Source organism: Meles meles, chromosome 6, assembly GCF_922984935.1.
Source record: "Meles meles chromosome 6, mMelMel3.1 paternal haplotype, whole genome shotgun sequence".
Lineage (NCBI taxonomy): Eukaryota > Metazoa > Chordata > Mammalia > Carnivora > Mustelidae > Meles > Meles meles.
Window position 1 is genome coordinate 6,968,496 of NC_060071.1, and position 16,584 is coordinate 6,985,079.

The 16,584-nt window shown below is 53.8% G+C and overlaps 1 protein-coding gene across 1 annotated transcript in view; it reads right to left on the bottom strand.

Moving 5' to 3' along the window:
* Positions 1 to 16,119, bottom strand: part of ACAN (aggrecan) — a 35,902-nt gene extending 19,783 nt beyond the window's left edge. Inside the window, exons 1-10 of the mRNA XM_046007180.1 lie at positions 16,050 to 16,119; positions 13,326 to 13,709; positions 12,261 to 12,435; positions 10,322 to 10,449; positions 8,752 to 9,045; positions 7,126 to 7,551; positions 5,170 to 5,344; positions 4,519 to 4,646; positions 3,266 to 3,559; positions 1,241 to 1,453 (exon numbers count right to left, since the gene is read on the bottom strand). Coding sequence (XP_045863136.1) covers positions 1,241 to 1,453; positions 3,266 to 3,559; positions 4,519 to 4,646; positions 5,170 to 5,344; positions 7,126 to 7,551; positions 8,752 to 9,045; positions 10,322 to 10,449; positions 12,261 to 12,435; positions 13,326 to 13,709; positions 16,050 to 16,119 — 2,287 coding nt within the window. The remainder of the gene's footprint in view (positions 1 to 1,240; positions 1,454 to 3,265; positions 3,560 to 4,518; positions 4,647 to 5,169; positions 5,345 to 7,125; positions 7,552 to 8,751; positions 9,046 to 10,321; positions 10,450 to 12,260; positions 12,436 to 13,325; positions 13,710 to 16,049) is intronic.
* Positions 16,120 to 16,584: the final 465 nt, after the last annotated feature.

Sequence of the window (16,584 nt, forward strand, 5' to 3'; positions counted from 1 at the left end):
AGTATGGAAAATGTTTCTAGGGGACCATTGGGAGTCCCTTCCCTTGAAAACTCCCACTAGTTGGTGCCAGGATCCTATGCCAAGCTACACACTCTGGCCAAACAGGACTTGGTTATTCCGGTCCCGGTGAAGGGTGAGGAAAAGAAAGGCATAGGCAGGTGTGGCTGCTGGGTGAGGTCACTGGGCCAGAATCCCACCTGCTCCACTGACACACCCTCACCTTCCAACACCGAGGGAGGACAGGCTTTTGCATTTCCAGCGCTCAGAGGGGTGTCTGGCCTGGCTGAACGGCTTGGGAACAGCGCACTGAATGAGTGACTATACGGACCAGTGCAAAGCTCTGATATACTCATTTCTTCAAATGAACATGTCCCTGGACGAACTGACTCTACTAAGCACACACACATTACTGGGCTTTGTTTAATTCAGTCTTACCCAAACTGGGCCATAAACGAATACTCCAAGGGGGCTGGGGTGGGGGGGAAGCCATTGGTCAGATTCATTTGGGACACTTTGAATACATCACCCCCTCTGCCTTACAGCACATATTAGCATATCAAAGGTACTGAGAAGGTCTGCAGTGGGGGGGGGGGGGGGCGGGGGAACCTGTTAATCTTTCTGTAGGCCAGCATGTCCCTGAACTTATGGCTGTAAAACACTTTTTCTAACATGGTTAGGGGACCAAAGCTTTCATCCCATCAAATTCCATCCAATTTGATCAGGACAGATGGGGCTCAGGAAGTGCTGGCTGGGGATACCTGGCCCAAAAGAGGGACATAGAAGGAGGATCAAGGCAAGGTGACAGGTCAGAGTCACACTTCCAAAGACCCCTATAGGTCCTTCCTCACTATTGGAGATCTTCCTACAAGAGAGTTTTTAAAAGGTTAGAGGATAAAGATGTGAATGCAGGAAGACAAAGAGCCTTCTGATCAGCTCAGTGATAGGCATCGCAGTACAGGTAGGAGAAATAAAAAGCAGGGAACAGCGAGTTTGGGGGGGGGAGGTGGGAGGGGAGGTGTGTGTGTGTGTGAAAAAGTCTGCCCCTTCTTTCCCTTGGCGGTTGTCCCAGAGGCCAGCTGAGATGACTGATGTTGCCCACGGCTGGATATGCTGCCAGCCAGCGTCAGGGCTGGGGAAACAGCACAGGCCCCCGGGAAAGAACCACCGCGGCTGGGCCACAGCCTAGTGAGACAGGCCCATGCAACTTCAGGATATACCCCAGAGCCCTCCCCTCACAGACCTGGCGGTGGGGAAGTGCCCGCTGGGCTGTAGGCTGGTTCCCATTCCGTCTGGTTTTCCGGCTCAATGGTGAAGTCTGGGATGGCAGTCGTCTCCTCCCCCGCAGGGACAGCAGCCACACCAGGCCCCACTTGGGTAGCGATCCAGTCCTCCACGACAGAGGGAGTGGGTGTGCCACCCTCTTCTTCTCCTGGAGAGGGCGCTGCTGAGACACCTAAAGAGAGGCAGGTGGTGAGCCATCCTGCCAGTGACCCAACCCAGGGGAACTAGGGGATTTTTGAGGGGGGGCCAGCCTGGTGCAAAAACCTTGCTGGACCTCAACCTTCGCCCGCAGCCCACCTCAGGCCCAGTAAGATGGCTCCTGTCTTCCTCAGTAAGAGCTGACTGCATCACTTACACAATACTGATACGCACACACCATCACACACACATTATTTCAGGGAGGTCTAGGGCATCCCTTCTGCAGAATGTATTGTACGTGTAAGGCACTGTTTAAAGGTGTTATGTATATAAAATCATTTTATCCCCCAACAGCCTTATGAGATAGATACTGTGATTTCATGTCCAGATGGGAAAACTAAGGCCCTGAGTTAAATGACTTGCCAGGGCCGCCGGCTTATAAGTGGCAGATCCCATCTTCAAAGGCAAGTATCTGGTGCCAGACTCTGCTCCCAGGCACGATGCTGCCTTTCTTGGGGACAGAAATTAAGTTCCAAGTATGTCTGGGTCAGAAATAGGAGGCTGCTATTTAAAATCCATGAAGTCGTCCTGGTACTGGAGGCGGAAGGTGGGATTTATAGATGGTTGGGGGGGAAGGGGACACGTAACTGTTTTGGCTTAAGGAAAACTGGCGATGGGCTCGGTTGGGAAGGAGGTCAAACCTCTTCAAAGTTACAGAAAAGACCGAGTTCACAGAGGGTCGGGGCCGGTGGGGGTACAGGTCTAAGAACGAACTTGGGAGGCTAACTGGTTTGGCTTCTGTTGCCCAGAGCAGGGAGGGGTACCAGCACAAGAGCCCCAACACATCCTCCAGGAAGGGTCTGGCTTTCTTGTGGCTGCGCAGTGGGGCTGAGCGTCCTTTGAACTAGGTTTTCAAAGATGGCTCTGGAAGTCTGAGAAGCTGGGGAAAGCTCAGGTTTTATTTTTTTGTTACCTTTGTTTTAAATAATGATCTACTCATAGGAAGTTACAAAGACACTCAGTTTTGATGCATCGGATATAAAACGTGGCCCAAGAGGTGACTACAATCTCCACCGCGGTAGATCCAAAACTAGGTGGGGCCGGGGGATCTCATCCAGGTGGAGCCCTGCAGGGCTTGGCCACGCCCTAGCCACACCCCCTGGGCTGCTGGATGACATCACTCCCAGAACTCCCACAGGTGATGGACTGACTGATGCGGCAGTGGGTCCTCAGCGTGGGCCAATTGGAACCATGAATTTCTGGTGCTTAGTGAAGAGTAAAAGAGTACTTTGACTCAACTTATCACAAACTTATTTACAAGCAGGAGAAAACTGGGCGAGGGTATATAAATTAAAACAGCATATCTATAAGTATGTGTCTGTTATCTATAGAAAAGGTAACATTTACTGAGAACTTACTATGTCCCAAGCACAATGCCAAGTGTTCTGTATGCCCTCTTCCAGTTTATCTGCACAGCTCTTTGAAGGAGGAATTATTATATCACTATTTTATAGGCTAAGCAGAGGGACAGAGAGATCAAGTGACTTGCCCCAGGTTACACAGCCACTAAGCAGCAGAGCTGTAATTAAAATTCAGGTCTGTCTAACTTTAGAGCCCCAGTTCTCACTCACCTCTCTCTGCTGCTCTCTGGGGACCTTTAGAAGGATGCACTTGCCTTGGGGTCAACACCTAAGGTCATGCTAGCTCCAGAGCTTCCCTGACCCAGAGGGGCTTTCTCCTCCTTGCTCGGAGGGACAGGGATGGTGGACAGGGGCCAGAAGGGGTGAACCCCGAGGAGTCATGCGCCAGGCAGAAAGGAGGCTGCAGGAGAGGCAGGAAAGCATACCTCGGAAGCAGAAGGCGTGGTGCCGGGACTGCGGGTCGGGGAGGCCTGTCTGGTTGGGGTAGAGGTAGACAGTTCTCACGCCTGGCTTGTCTCCGCCGCAGGAGGGCCTCGGGGTGACGATGGGGTAACGGAGGCTGCCGTCCGACAGCCAGCCGGCATAGCACTTGTCCAGGCCTTGGCTCCAGGCGGCGTAGAGCTGGCCCGTGGAGGCCAGGGTGGCATTGTGAGACTCACAGAATGCCAGCGCTTCCTGGAAGGTGAACTGCTCCAGGCGTGTGACGAAGAACACCTCCCCTGGGGGCAGAAGCAGGTGGCAGGTGTGACCCTCATGCCCACAGCCAGAGCAGCCTCTGCTTACTGGGGGGTGGGGGAGTGGGGGGGGGCAGGGCAACTGAACTGAGACCAGTCGGTCCCTCTGCATGGAAACATCTTCTGTCTTGTCTAGCTTGTCCAGTCACTCTTGGGCACCCTCCCTCTGACCCCCGTGCTCCCCTCCACCACAGGACTCAAGCACGGAGCACCTGAGGACTGGCAGCCCCCCACCCCTGGGGTGGGTCTTGGAGCCACTCTTGGGGTTTGGGTCCCCACACCCAGAATGGTACCCACGTACCTGTCTGATTTGAGGGAAGGAAGTTCATGTTTACTGAATACCTACTTGTACCAGGCCCTTCTCACACATATCTCGTTTAATACTCACCAAGGCTGATATTAGCACAATCAGCTCCTATTTTATAGATGAGGGAACTAAGGCCCAGAGAGGTGAAGTAACTTGCCCCAGGTCCCCAGAACAAGTGAGTGGGTATGCTGAACTCTTTCCAGGACATCAGCATTTCCAAAATTGGGTTCATTGGAATAGTAATTTGGTGATGATCATTGTAATTAAAAGAAATGAATCAAAACAAAAGAAAAGGTCTTTTTGCTTGCGCTGGTTGGTTTAAGCAGAGTTTAAAAGATTTTCTACTGCAGGACTTCCCAGAACCTTTGATTTGTTCCTGGGCATTGGAACTCTCCACAAGACAGATGGCATTCCTAACATTTATTTGTAATAATCAAAGACTCATTGATCAGCAGAACTCACTGCTTTTTAATCAGTGCTTGCCTGCAGTGCTGGGGGAACCCGCATGAACCATGCAGGAGGGAAGAGAATGAGCTTGATCTGAGAGAGGCTGGAAAAGGAACAGAAGCGGGTGGTTCTTTATGTCTCCCCATTAGCCCCCTGCCTGGGGCCCAAAATTCGAGAACACGGGCCGTACCTTCGAGCCTGTCCACGTAGCAGTAGACATCATAGGTCTCTGATGCTGGCCGCACACCATAGGTCCTGACTCCTGGGCTGCTGTCTTTGTCACCCACACACGGGGTCCGTGGGCTCACAATGGGGTATCTGCAAAGGAGCACAGGAGGGGTGCATGGAGGCCTGTTCTAGAGGCTGGGGGATGCAGGGCCCAGGGAGAGGCTGGCCGGTCTCTTGGGGACTTGGGCACATCTTCAGTCATCTGGTGGGATCGAAACCCGGATGGAGCTCCTCTTGCATCAAGCTCCCTGTGTGGCTGGGGGAAGGGTCTGGGGGCCCCTGGGGGATTCCTGCCTTCAGAAGAGAGCCTGTTCCATGGAAGGGCACTGAGTCAAGCTGGAGGGGCCTGGGGTGGGGGGCCTTGAGGAGAGATTCTCCGTCTCCTGGGGGTAAATGACCAAGGACTTAATGTCACCTTGTGCCCTTCCCCACCTGCTCAGAATACGCCTTGGTTCTGGGGGAGAAATTAGGGGAGGAGCCATGGAGTCATTAATTAATTAATTACTACACAGTGGAGCAGGTGCCCATTCTGCTGGGTGCTGGACAGGTGCTGCTCCCCAAGCCCAACCACTCATGGTTGGCTTTGGCCTGGGGGGCGGGGCTGGTCCTTCACCTGACGGTCTGGTCCTGCAGCCAGCCGGCGTCACACTGCTCGTAGCCTGCTTCGTAGGCGGCCTGGAGCTGCTCTGGAGAGGCGATGATAGCCCCAGTGCGCAGGCAGGCCTGCTGAGCCTCCTCAAAGGTCAGTGAGTAGCGGGCGGGGCCCGGGCGGTAGTGGAACACAACCCCTGCTTGGGAGGGGAGAAGGAGAGACAAGGTAGGCTCAGGGCAGGCACTGGACACCACAGTGACAGTGCCCGGGGGCCTGGTTCTTTGGCTTTGAGGGCAGAGAGGGAGCCCCGGCTCCTTCAGGAATGATTCCCCTTCATCCTCTCCTTCCTTTCCTACCTCTGATTCTATTCTCAACCAAGTTGAGTCCCTCTGCTTGTTCAAGCCACTCCTGAAATCCATCTCCTTGAGAGGGCCTTGGAGGACTCTTCTGCCCTGGGGGTCCCCAACCCTCCTCTTTGTCCCTTTACTCTTTAAAACAAACGCATTTTTTTCTCATTATGAAAAGAATAAGCACTCATTACAGAACACTTGGAAATACAGAGAAGGCTAAGGAATATATTGGACAACCCCTGGCATTTCTTGCACCCGGCCAGGCCCCAGGAGGCAGGTGCCTGCCTGAAGATGCCAGCCAGTGTTTTTGTGAGTGTGTACTGGGAGCGTTCTAGGAGTGGCCTCGTGGCTTTTGCCAAGTTCTCAAAGGGGCAGAGCCCTGTCCTTGAGCCACCCACTTACTCCGCCTCTCCCGCTGTGTTCAGCTGTGTACATTGGTCTCTGTTTCTGACCCTTCGCAAGATGACTGACCAGCCTATGTCACACCTTCAAATCCTTGCTCTGTCCTGTGGCCGATGCTCATCTGTCCCTTGGCACCTTCCCACACAGAGCCAATGGGACTCTTTCCAGTCCTGGCCTATCCCTGGGACCCAGCCATTTGGGGGTTACCCTAAAACTCTGAAATGATTTCTCCTTCCCAACAGATTGTATTCATTGGGGCATGTCAGGCTGAAATCCCACTTCGTGGCATCCTGGGTGTGATGGTGGGTGTGGTGTCCATCTGCTTTTCCCCCAGAAGGGGACACCACCAAGGCCCTTACAAAAGCCACCCCAGAATCCTTCCTGTTCTTGGATTGGAGTTTGGGGAGCAGCTGAGCTCTATAACATCCCAAGCCTCTAGACCTTTATTAAGCCCCTGGGACCCACCTTTCCTAGAAGAGGGGCTGGCAAGCATTTTCTGGAAAGGGTCAGACAGGACATAGTTTAGTCTTCGTGGGCTCACTAGTTTCTGTCACAACTACTCAACTCTTTGGTGACAGCCCGAAAAGGGCCACAGAGAGCACACGGACGAGTCGCTGTGGCTTTGTTCCAGTCCAGCTCTATTTGCGGACGTTGAATCTTGAATTTTATGTCATTTTCATTATATGACACAAAAGGTTATTCTCACTCTGACTTTGCCCCACAACTATTTAAAACCGTAAAGCCATCCTTGGTGTGCGGAGCATATAGAAACAGGTGGCAAGCTGGTGTGATCGTCGGAGCTTGGTTTGCTGACCCCTGTCCCCGAAGGTCAACTCTGTGAGGAGCCCCAGGGTCACCTCATACACCGGTTTTCAAGCAACTCTGCTCTGTGGCGGTGTCTGATGGGGCGAGGGGGGGCCCTGGACAAAAGGGCCCCAGTTCTTGGCTCCACTCTCCCCTAGATCCATGTGGCATCCTTATCTGCTTGACACATACTCCCATTTCCACCTACGGTTTCATTTGAAGGAAATGCTTTGTGGCAAAGAGCATGGGGGTCACTCTCTGGCCCACCTCCTTGTTTCACAAGCGAGGAGAACCGAGTCTGAGGGGAGGAAGGCTTGGCCCAGGTCTCAGGCAAAGTTGAAGGTACAGATCCTTAAGTACTCCAAGTTCTTTCCACCTGCCCCCCAGCCCCCATGCAGCCCCCTGAGGGGCGGGCACTTACCCCCAGGCAATCGTGGCCGCCCAGATACCTCAGCTGCACCTGGGGCTACGGTCACCTGCACGACATGGTCCTCACTGGTGAAGGCGGTGAAGGCTGGGCCGGGCGTAGCGGGAACACCCCAGGGCCCAGTGATCTCTCCAGTCCTGTTCTCAGCCTCAGAGAAGGCAGTGGCCCCTCCAACAGGGGCAAGTGTGAAGGGCTCCTCGGGCTCCGGGGTGAACGTGAAGGGCTCCTCGGGCTCCGGGACCGTGGGAGAGACACCAAAGACGGGTCTCACGGTGAGGATCACGTTGCCTCGGGCTTCACCCTCCGTGACGTTTCCGGGCAGCGGCAACTCCACGTCAGGCCAGGTCACGGTCTGGATGGTGATGTCCTCCTCGCCGCCCACCCCGAAGAAGTTTTCTGGGATGTCCACAAAGTCTTCACCTGGGGTGGGGAGAGAGACAGGCTTTAGTGGCTCAACCTAGGGCTGGTTTGAGGGAGATGAGCGGCAGATCTGCCTCCTTCCCTACCAGGGAAGGAAAGCTTTCCGTCTCCGTGTGGCCGAAGAGTTCCAAGGGATCATGCCACGAGACACTGACCGAGCGGCTCACCGCTTATCTGACCAGTCCGGCTAAACCCCCTTCCCGGTCAACGTCCGCTGCCTTCTCACCTATCTCCTGGGTACCCGGTGCTGCAAATGGCCAGCAGGACAAGGTAAATCAGTTAAGCAGCGGAACTGCGAAAGCTTGCCAAAGATGTGGGAGTCCATGACATGGGTGAAAGGGACCTAAGACCACTGCCTGCCTCAGTCACGAGCCAAAGAGGGACTGGCAGGGACAAGCCAGTCAATCACTTTAAGAAAGAGGAGACTCACAAGCGTGCTACCCCTTCCAAAAGGCTGGTTAGGATACTGAAAGGTTAAGAGAGGCTTTGGGGGGAATCTTGGTTACTCTGGCAAAAAAGCCTCTCTTCGTGTAAAGTCAGGCCATGAAAGCCAGACAGGAAGGAGCTAGGCCACTGTGTTGTCCCAATTTTGTCATAACAGGGACACGGCTCCATACTATCCATGTTTTTTTTTCCCTCTAAGAATTAGCATGTAATTGTTATCCCTAAGCCAGACTGTGTAACATGAGATAAAAATCTTAGTTTTAAAAGGTTTAGTCTAAATTTTCAAAGTAAATTGCGGGTCAACACTACCCCCACCCGCTCACTCTTTCCAATGACTCTGTGGTCCTTCTGCACACTGGATTCCAGAGGGTGGATAACGGTGCCCGCCTCTGGGGGGGCGGCACGGTTTCGTGCCCGCCACCCACCCCTCAGACAGATGGGAACACTGAGGCTTTCCCCGGCTGCACAGTCGCCCGTGGCGGAGCTAGGACTCCAACCTGAGCCAACACAGACTCTAAGCTCGCTCTTTTAATCCTCTTCTGAGCAGACGAGCCTAGGCTGGATCCTGCCGCCTACGGTGCCTCTCCCTTAGGTGTTCTAGGAGCTACTGACAACAGGGGGGTTGAGACATGGGGTTTGGGCACCTGTGGCCCCTTGAAGGGGTGGAAAACAACCCCCATTCCCAGCTCCCCTCTTCTGGGCCCCCATTCCTATGGCACAAAGCCCCCCCCCTCCGGGCATCCCACTGAGCCCCACCTGTGTAGCAGATGGCGTCGTAGCGGGACGAGGGGTCCGGGTAGCCCGTCTGGTTGGCGTGCAGGTAGACGGTCCGCACGCCCAGGAGGTTGCCCCCGCAGTTGGGCCGGGCCTTGGAGATGGGGTAGCGCACGCTGCGGTCGGCCAGCCAGCCGGCACTGCACACATCCATGCCGCCCTGCCAGGCCAGGTAGAGTTGGCCCGTGGTGGCCAGACGTGCGCCCAGCCGCCGGCACTCGTCGGCCGCCTCCTGGAAGGTGAACTTGTCCGGAGATGTCGCATAGAAGACCTCACCTGTGAGGGACGGGGTAGGCAGGGTGAGGACCTCTGTCCCCTCTCCTGGCCTGCATCCCCAGGGAATCCACGTGACTCCTAGGCTCCAAACTGCTGCTCTAAAGCATCCTTGCTCATGCTCTGCTGTGCAATGTACCCCCTCCCAGGGCATCTTTCCTAGGAGTGAAGCATTGTCCGTGCAAGCAATCCTTTAAAAAAAATTCAAGTTGTGATGGGAAGAACAGGTATTAGACTTTGAATCTCCCAGCGGTGGTTCCCAAATGGGGGTCTCTAGGCCCCAAAGCATCCATAAGGGCCTCATGAGCTCTTTTTACTATTTTCACAAACCTAAGCATGTTGTGTGGGGGGTAGGGGTTGGGAGTGGGCGTCTGTTTCCTGGGAAGGCGCTGGTTGTCCCCACTCAGTGGCAGCTCTGATCGGCCGTGCCTTTGGTGAGCCAAGAATGGGAACACAAATATTTGCTCCTTAATAGGCCCTGGGCCCAGGGGCGAGAGAAAGGGAGCCCAGGGCTGAGAAAGCAGGGGACGGTCCCAGCCTCAGAATGAGCCAGGTTGTCGGGTCTTATCTCCAGCCTGGGGGAAGCTGCAAACTTGGGTGGGCTGCGGGCAGCGGCGGCAGAGCCTGGAGTGTCAAAAGGGGTGATGTGTGCAGGTAGGAGAAGAGGTAGTCTTCCGCATGCCTGGGTCACTCAGGAAGCTCTGCTCGTGATCAAAATTAGCGCCCTTTACAAAGCAGAGAAAGACCCCCGGTTCCTTCCTGCCACCACTGAGGCTCTCCAGCACTAGCCCACCAGGAGAGCCTGGATGACGCTGGGGGCTGGCAGCAGGGAAGCTAGAGAGGTTGGAAGGGCAGCTGAGGGACCCACCCTGGGGTGTCCTTTGCAAGGGTGACAAGGCTGGGTTGGGCTTTACTGGTGCAGTGACCCTTGGGACAGTGATGGGCTGGTCAGAGCAGCAGGGGTCCTGGCTGGGAGGGGCGGGCCCAGCCCAGCCCAGCAGAGAGACAGAGACAAACGTTCTTGGGCCCAGTAGTGGGACCAGATAGTTGGTAGGTACCCACGGCCTGCTGAGGCTCTTTCCAAAGTGGGGGAGTGAGGGGATCTGGGGACCCGTTCCTTCCCCCCACAGTCCCCCCACCCTCTCTGGGCAAGGCAGAGAGGGGTCTGGTGTGTGCTGCCCTGGTTTCGTGCTCTGCCTCAGAGGAGGCCCACATGGTTCCTAGTGTCACTGGGGAGAAGGGGACAGACAGGTGTCTTGGGAAGGGGACAGGGCCTCACCCTCCATCTCCTCAGCGAAGCAGTAGACATCATAGGTCTCATTGGTGTCGCGGATGCCATAGGTTCTCACGCCTGGAAACTCATCCTTGTCCCCATAGCAGCCTTCCCTTGGAGTGTGGATGGGGTACCTGCCAGGAACCCAGAGTGGATGTTGTGTGACACTCAGGGGACAGAAGGGGTACGTGGCCTGGGCCCTGGTATCCTCCTCCCATGTGGGAGGAAACGGGGACTCACTGGTGTGTTTGCCAGCCTCTGCCCTGGATATGAGGACTGTTCGTCTTTATGGCTTTGTTCCCCAAGCTTTGATGAGATACACGTTTTCACGGTTAGTGGTGATTATAGGCAGCGCCCTTTGCCAAACACATATTGGAACCGAACATCCAGGGCCTGCAAACCTTTTCTGTGCAAAGGCCAGAGAGTAAATATTTTAGGTCTGTGGCCTGCAGAGTCTCACCTTGACCCCTCAACTCTGGCACGGTAGTGTGAAGCAGTCACAGAGTTCCCATACGACTTTATGTACAGAGACAAAGGTGGTTGGATTTGAGCCACCGGCCACTATTTGCCGACCCCTACTTTGCGTCGTTTGAGTCTCACATCCATCTAATGAGGCAAGAATTAGAAACAGTCCATTTTAACCTGGAAGAAACTGGGCCTCGAGACGATAAACAGCTTGCCCCAGGTCACACAGCTTGTAAGCGTCAGAGCTGTGGTTTGAGCCCAGCTCTTTCTGAGGCCACAGTGCGGACTCTTGGACTATGCTAGGCTGCTGTCTTGTCTTGTCTTCCTGCTGATAGCCTTTGTGTCCTAAGATCGGAAAGATCTATCCCAAGATTGCGAAGATAGTTTCCTTTGTTTTCTTCTGGAGGCTTTGCGGTTCTGGCTCTTCCTTTGGAGCTCTGATCCACCCTGAATGAAAGTCTCATCCTGCCTCAACAGGCTCTCATGGCTTGAGACCCCTCGAGGGCAGAGCTCTGTCTGTGCGGCTGGGCTACGCATCCCTCAGCAGCTGGCCACACGGAAAAAAGCACCTGAATGCTTAATTTATGTCTTGCCTTGTTAAAAACAACAACAAAAAAAGGCAAGTGTTTTACAAAAAAAAACACAAAACGCCAAAGCCTCAAGAAACTGCGGAGATCATGGCAAAGGGGAACAGGGGTAGGAAGGGTAATGATGGGTAATTTGCTCATTTAGGGTGAAGTTGCTAACAGCTCCTGACCCTGCCACAGGGCAGACTGAAAAGGATCCAGACAGATCAGGACTCTTCCATCATCAGAGCCAGACATGGTCACCAGACATTCCAGAATGTGTCATGACCACCCCAGGGGCTCCTATCTGAGATGGTCTGGGACAAGGGGCGCACTTGCTTTATGGCTCACGCTGCATTTTCAAATGAATACAATAAGCCCCTTTTTAAAAAACTAAGGCACAGGGGCGCCTGGGTGGCTCAGTGGGTTAAGCCTCTGCTTTCGGCTCAGGTCATGATCCCAGGGTCCTGGCATGAGCCCCGAATCAGGCTCTCTGCTGAGCAGGGAGTCTGCTTCCTCCACCCCTGCCTGCCTCTCTGCCTACTTGTGATCTCTCTGTCAAATAAATAAATAAAAAAAAAAATCAAAACTAAGGCACAGAAAGGCTTTCTGTGCAAGTTCTATATTATTTTAAGATTCCTTGCAGCCACTACAAGTATTTGCCCCAGAGCACTGGAGCTTTCTGAAAAAGCACGTGGTGAATTTTTTGCACGCAGCCTACCTGACCCATGATTGTATCTTTCCTCATAACTCAACTGGACGGTCCCAAATCAAACGTTTGCTTCCAAACAACGACATAAGCGTGGTTAGAGCAGGCCAAGGGCATTCCTCCAGCCCCAGCCCAGGCTGGCCGCAGCGTCACACCGGCCCCAGGCCCAGGCTGCCCGGCTCCGCCCGTGGCCCCGGCAGCATACCTGACAGTCTGGTCGGCCAGCCAGCCGGCGTCACACTGGTGGAAGCCGTCCTCGTAGGCGGCCTGCAGCTGCTCGGGGGTGGCGATGATGGCACTGTTCTGCAGGCAGGCCCGCTGCGCCCTGTCGAAGTCCAGCGTGTAGCGTGTGGAGATGGCTCTGTAATGGAACACAATGCCTGCAAGACACGCGCAGGTGGGAGAGCAAGTCAGGCACAGCCTCCTGTCATCAAAGTCCTTGAAGATTTATGGCGATGGTCAAGGGGCCTGGTCTGGGCATCTAGCTGATGCACTGATCTCCCCACATTCACATGTGGTTCTTCTGCCTTTGCTAAAATACCTCTAGTGACGGGGACCTCACTACCTTACAGAGTACCTGTTTTGAATATCTGAAAATTCTGATAATCAGAAAGTTCTTGAATTGAACTAAAATCTGCCTTCTTTTACTTTTTTTTGTGGCACTCCCAGGCCCCATATTTTCTTCAGGGAAAGAGACACTTAGAGCTCCAAGTATCCTCGGCCCAGGGGCTTCCTAGTGGGAACCCTATCCTCAAACTAACCAAAGTAACCCTATCCTCAAACTAACCAAACTAACCTTGGGCCAAGGAGAGAAAGGGAACCAGGGAGGCTTCATCCCTTTCTCTGGCTTCTGGAGCTGAGAATGGGTCTGGGGTGGGAGGTGGGGAAGGGAAAAGACATCTGGATGAAGAGTCAGGAGACCACTCTGGCTTGCTTCCAGGGAAACTTCAGGCAGATCACCTAACCTCAGTTTGCTTATGTGTAAAATGGGGATGATCATGGAATCATGGGATTGTAGCAAAGCACAAACTTTCATTTACATGTGATGATGGCCAAGATGTTTTTAAGTCCCTCAAAGTCCAGAGAAAATGACAGTCCCATCTCTGTGTTACAGAGACACAACCGAAGCCAAGTGACTTGACTCAGGTGGGTGGAAGCTGGCAGGGTAGGAGCTGGGATTTGAAAACCAGCCTGCCTGCATCCACTCCCGTGAGCATACCATTCTGGTTCTTTCCCCAGGTGAAGCAGTGTCCCTGTGGGACGTTCTCACCTTTCACCACGACCTCTACGGTAGCCTCGCTGTCCTCAATGCCGTGCATAACCTCGCAGCGGTAGATCCCAGAGTCATTGGAGCGAAGGTTCTGGATTTCCAAGGTGGCGTCGCTGGGGATGGCCGGGTAGTTGGGCAGCGAGACCTTGTCTTGGTAGGCACTGTTGACCCGCACCTGCCCTTCCGTGGCTACCAACAGGACCACCTCCTTCTCCTTGGAAATGCGGCTCCACTTAATTCTCGGGGCGAGGGGGGCAGTGGAGGGGGCGGTGGTCACGGGATGCATGGGGTCGATGAAGTAGCAGGGGATGGTGAGGGAGCTCCCCAGGAGGACCCGCAGAGGGGACGGTTCGGGGATGCTGACACTCAGCGAGTTGTCAGGGTCTGTGGGGCAGGGACAGAGCTGTTAGTGACTGGAGAGGACCACCCAGCCTCCTGGTCAGTTCTTCTGGAAATGACAAAATCCCGTGAGCACGTCTGTATTTATGGTGTGTGTGGGAACGCTCCTGTACCATCTGGAATTCTGGGAAGCTTTGCAACACCTTTTCCAGAGCAGCCTTCCTCAAAAACCCCGGTCTCCTCACCTCAAGACAGGAACTATGGGACTGGAAAAGGGCTACAGGGAGGGCAAAGAAAACTTCAGAGCTGAGATTCCCCCTCTCTGTTTCTCAAGCTGGGATACCCCAGGGGATACGAAGCCATAAGAGAAACAGGACCCTCATCTTCCTGAAATGACAGCTTAAATATTTGGGGGAAAATAATTTTCAGGCAAGAAAAATTGTGATGAGAAAGAAAAAAAAATCCACATGATGTTTAAAGCTCAGATGCAAAATGGCATAGACACTTGAGGTCTGCTTTGGACTCCATCCTGTCTTTGCAGAAGGACAAGGCATTTTCTCCTGCTGTTGGGGACTCAGGGATGGGGGGCGCCTGCTGGAGAAGCGTTGGAGAAGAGTAGACATCCATGTACGCCGCAAAAAGTCAGACAGGGGTGGGGGTTGGAAGTGGCGTATGATCAGCTCCTCAAAAAATCACGGAGAGTATTGGTAGGGAAGATGTCACGTTTACCAAATGCACTTAGAAGTAAAAGATCTTCCTAGAATGGGAAAGAAACAGCTTTTGCAAAAATAGCACCTTTCACGGCAGGTCGTACACTTATGGGACCCCCTTTTTTTTTTCCAGGAGTGCCTACAGGTTGAAAATAAAAATGTCTCAGATATTTGTGGGTGGTAAATACGTAACAGGGCAAGAAAGGGAGGGCAGGAAAGTTTGGGGGGCCCAACCCTAAGCTTTGAGGTTCTGGGCAGCCGCTATTAGGTCCTTCCACAAAAATCTCCCTCTGAATGCTCAGTCCTCACCCCACAACACAGCATGGTTTTAGAGCTGGCTGTTCTCCGGTTCTCTGGGGAGACCTAAAAGTGACTGCAGGGCCCAATGCTGCAGTTTTTAAAGCTCTCACGTGACCCTAGGAACTGGTTTGCCTGTGTGGGCAAACCACCCAGGGGCTGGATATTTGTGGGTCCCCGAGTGAGAGTACAGATGGAGACCCATATATCCTACGTATAAATATTTAAAAGTTATAAATCAAGTCCACAGATTGTTAAATAAAATATGCTCTATCTTCTTATTTGACAATGATACGTTTCAAAATGAAAAGCCAGATTCAAATTTTGAATTCTTGGATTCCCTAGCGTTTTGCACTGGGCTCTGGTGGCCAAGGAGGAGGCCGCCTTCTTTGCCAGTTCTCTGCATGGTGAGGGGTCTGCGCTTATCCCAGCCCTCACACTCCAGCTCTGTCCACACCGCACACAAACAGCCACCCCTTGACCTCTCCCTCAGGCCTGGGACGGCTCTCACCAAGAGCATGGTCCTCCCTCTTGGAGGATGGTTCCTGGAAGTGGCTTGGGTCCACTTGGGTAGGGAATTTGGGGCATGCTGGGTATCCAGAGTGTGGTCTAAAGGGAGAGAGCTAGATCTGGATGGACATGTCCCTACAGACCCCTCATGCTTTAAGGAGCACTGGGGCTGGAGGAGGGCCAGAGGGAAGCCCTAAAGTGCATGGCCCAGAGCAGGGGCCTCTCTTGCCTAGATCTAAGGGAGATACAGCTCACTTTGGGGCAAACCCGTCCTGCAGTCGGTGGACAGTCTGTTCACTTGGTTGAGGGCTCCATAATCAGAAACCCACCTCGTGCCTGCCATATGCGAAAGACCCCGCGGGGTCTTCCCAAGGACGGCTTGCCAAGAAAAACAAAGACCTGCGTGTTGGGGACTTCTTTCTGCTTCTCAAGGAATTTTCTCTTCTTTGATGTTCCAGCGGATCCTCCCTTGGCAGCTTTTCCTCTTTTGGCTTATCTATAATCCCGCCCCAAACCCAAGCTCAGCGTGTGGCGGTTTAGGGTAAGATCCACACAGAAGAGATGGGAAGATGGATACCCACCAGGAGCTCTCCCCCGCGCCTGCCCATCCGCGAGGACAGCCGGGAGCAGACCTGCGCCAGGGCTCCTGGATGCATGCGCGTGCGTGCGTGCGTGCGTTCAGGCGCACGGGCACGCTCCCCGCGCAGCTAGGCTCGCCTTCGGGAAGGTGCAGTCAGGGCGGGGAAAAGGCCAGGAAGGAGGAGCTTATATCCCTGGGAGCAGCAGCACTCAGTTCCGGACCTAGTACCCAGAATCCAGTCTTCTGCAGCTGCTGGATGCGCGATGCACGCGCGGGGGGTGTCCTTACCTGAAGCTTCTAGGGAGCTGACGGCTGTGATGACTCTCAGAGTCACAAACACCAGGAGTAAAGTGGTCATGGTTCACCTGGAAGAAGGGAGGCGAAGGGGTTAGTTGGAGGTTCAGATATGGTGAGATTGCGGGTCACGTGGCACAGGACACAAGGTGACAGTTCCACGGGCGGAGATCTGACATCCCAGCAAGATAAGGCGGCTACGTGTATTTCGAGGGGTGTCTCCTCCAAGAATCCTCTCTTCGTAAAGCCTCCACAGATGTCTCCGTTTGATGACACGTGCGAGGCTGGAAACCTCCTCCTGTCTCTTCTAGGGCACTTCCCACCTTCTGACCTGTAAAGGCTGTGTCTGAAGGATCCCTGTGATGGTTGATGTCATGTCGATTTGACTGGACTCTGGGCTGCTCAGATATTTGTTCAAACATCATTTTGGGTGCATCTGTGAGGGTGTTTTTGGATGAGGTGAACATTTAAGTTGGTAGACTAAGTAAAGCAGGTTGCCCTGATAATGTGGGTGGGCCTCGTCTAATCA